This window comes from Euprymna scolopes, chromosome 45 (assembly GCF_053919585.1).
Source record: "Euprymna scolopes isolate OS-2025 chromosome 45, ASM5391958v1, whole genome shotgun sequence".
Lineage (NCBI taxonomy): Eukaryota > Metazoa > Mollusca > Cephalopoda > Sepiida > Sepiolidae > Euprymna > Euprymna scolopes.
The window spans coordinates 9,126,123-9,129,717 of NC_136526.1; the positions used below are offsets into that span (position 1 = coordinate 9,126,123).

At 25.1% G+C, this 3,595-nt stretch overlaps 1 protein-coding gene across 2 annotated transcripts in view; it reads left to right on the plus strand.

The window, feature by feature from the left end:
* LOC145269231 (uncharacterized) overlaps positions 1 to 3,335 on the plus strand; it is a 41,615-nt gene extending 38,280 nt beyond the window's left edge. Inside the window, exon 6 of one of the 2 annotated variants that reach the window (XM_080124852.1) lies at positions 499 to 3,335. In XM_080124852.1, the coding sequence (XP_079980978.1) occupies positions 499 to 947 (449 nt within the window). In that variant the 3' untranslated portion in view covers positions 948 to 3,335. The remainder of the gene's footprint in view (positions 1 to 498) is intronic. The other variant, XM_080124853.1, reaches the window with a different exon arrangement.
* The last annotated feature ends 260 nt before the right edge of the window (positions 3,336 to 3,595 follow it).

A 3,595-nucleotide genomic window follows, 5' to 3' on the forward strand; every position in this document is an offset into this window, starting at 1 on the left:
TATATATATATAGATATATATATATAACTATTTTATTTACTCACATAAAAATTAATATACGAAAGTATAGATTAATGCGTAAACTTTAAGTATTTACTTCAAAAGTGCTCAATACGTAGGTAGAGCTAGTTAGTAATTTATAAAATCTATATGGCGATTAAGCTACACTGAATATTCGGCGAGAAACAACCACAGAATTCGCGCATAAGCCTGACGAATCCTAGAGTGGATGAAACGCCGAATATTCAGTGTAGCTTAATCGCCATATATATTTTATAAATATATATATATATATATATATATATATATATATATATATATATATATATATATATATATATATGGCCACTCGAGGAGAAAAGGTTTTAAAAGAGATAATGAAATTAAAGTGAGAATAGAATTTTATACCTGCCAACGTTTATTACTCCTCTAAAAATCATCTTCAATTTGTGATCATTTTTTATTGATTTTTGTTTTACCATTATTATTTATTTCCAGTTGTAATCGATGAGGGAGCGCATACCCCGAACGTTTCCAACGGAACCCTTTCAAGCGATAAAGCGCCAAGGAAGGAAGAGACACAAACTTCCGCACCAGCTGACGTTTCCGATGAGCCGGGTCGTACCACGTGGGTTCCAACTCTCGGTGACGAAAAACAGCAGACGGAACCAGAAATGCCAGCGGAACCCAGTCTTGAAAAATCCACCGTTCAATCGTTCAGTGTTTTCCCATCAGAGGGAAAGAAGACTGTACCGACCACGTCTCCCACCAAGATGAGCCTGGCTACATCAGCCGGACGAAGCAGCGTGAAAGATGGCAATGAAATCAGAAATGATCCCGATGAAAAAATCAATTTTAAATTCGATGCCAGTAAAAGCTCAGCCCGGAAAGTATCGAGTGACCTTGCCACGCTTTTCGTAATGCTGGTTGGTTTCTACAAAGCTTAAAACTTACCTTAAACGATTCCACTCAACATATTAATCAGGTGTTAACATATTATAAATAACAATTTATATATATATATATATATATATATATATATATATATATATATATATGGTTTTCATACATATGAACATTCATATATATACGCATGTGTCTGTGTATATATATATATATACATATGAACATTCATATATATATATATATATATATACGCATGTGTGTATATATATATATGAACATTCATATATATATATATATATATATATATATATATACGCATGTGTGTATATATATATATACATATGAACATTCATATATATATATATATATATACGCATGTGTGTATATATATATATACATATGAACATTCATATATATATATATATATATACACGCATGTGTGTATATATATATATACATATGAACATTCATATATATATATATATATATACACGCATGTGTGTATATATATATATATACATATGAACATTCATATATATATATATATATATACGCATGTGTGTATATATATATATACATATGAACATTCATATATATATATATATATACGCATGTGTATATATATATATATATATGAACATTCATATATATATATATATATACGCATGTGTGTATATATATAATATATATGTGTGTGTGTGTGTGTGTGTGTGTGTGTGAATGTTCTATTGTTAAATAAAAATATTCGTATTTTAGTGACGACAATCGCTTGATTCAAATTTATCTATTTCTCCAGATTTTTTATCTTTTATTATTAAATAAATATGAAATACTAAAATATTAAAATATATTGTTCGCCCAATTTATATATATATATATATATATATATATATATATATATATATATATTCTATATATATTATATCACGATATATTTTATATATATATATATATATATTCTATATATATTATCTCTTGATATATGATATATATATATATTGTATATATATTATCTCTCGATATATTTTATATATATATATATATATATAAATATATATATATATATATATTCTATATAGATTATTTCTCGATATTATATATATATATTCTATATGGATTATCTCTAGATATATTTCATATATGTATATATATAATATATATATATATATATACATATTTTATATAGATTATCTCTCAATATATTTCATATATATATATATATATATTCTATATAGATTATCTCTCGATATATTTTATATATATATATTTATATATATTCTATATATTGAATGTATATATATATTATATATATATATCAAATATATATATATCACATATATATACATATATGTATATATTCTATATATATCATATATATATATATATCTCTTATGTATATTATATACTGTACATATTATACAGATTTATATAAGTATATTATGTATAGTATATAGACAGCATTAGAAATGTGTATTTCATAATATTACTTACCTGTTACATTATATATATATATATATATATACATATATATATATATATATATATATATATATATATATATATATAAAGGATAATCTTCAGTTTACAAATAGAAAAAATATATAACTATTATAATTATAGAAATATTTATATAATAATTTAAACCAGATGTAAAAGCTCAATAAATTCTAAAACGAAATATTAGTGAAATAAAATAGAAAAATCTTATTTTTGAAAATTTTAATTATTCGACAAGGAGTAAAAATAAAAAATTGAAAGACCTTATTCAGCGGAGTTAATTGTGCAGGCTAACTTCCTTTTTTTTCTATTATATAATTTTTTTTATTATATAATTTTTTTTATATACAATAACTGTTGCTTTTACAGCAGCACTGCTTCCAACAAAGCATTTCTCTCATGATGACGCTGGGTTCAGGCATGGTTTCGGTGCCGGAGCATCATTACTAATAGCTCAGGGCACCCCAGCAGTACCTCGCGATACCACCAGACTGTTTTGGATGATGTAGATAGAGTTTTTTCTTGGATTTTCTTTGCGTATTTTTTTATTTGTCTGACGGAGAAAAAAAAAGATTATTAAAAAATGTGGAGGTTTAATTCGCAATAAAACCTCGGCATCCGATTTCGATGGAAAATGCAATGGTTTTTGTAATTGAAGTCGGATTTGAATTTGAATAAATTTTTAATAATAAAATTTTTCTATCATATAGGCGGAAGAAGATTAATCAAAACATAACGAGACGGGTCACACTGCGGGATACCGTTAATAACAGGAGGAAAACATGTTCAGATTTTATTAACCTTGTATTTCTTTCAATAAGTCTGACGAAATGCCAACCTCGAAAATTTTTGAACAATATAAAGTTTAAAATTGTCTAGTTGATGTCGAAACATTTGTAACGTTCGAAAAAATACAAATATGATGTAATCTTTTTCCTTGTTGTTTTTGGTTTTTGCAAGTATATATATATATATATATATATATATATATATATGGTGCCCCAATAAAATGTATACACTCTTTAAATGACCATAAAACCAACATTAATAATAAGAAATGCGTTTCATACATCAAAATACTGTGAACAAATATAGAAACCAACTAATTATCGAAAGTGTTCAAATTATTGGCCATGGTGGTCCATGAACAGCTGACAAAGCTCGCTGATTGAATCGAAAACGTTCCTGATCA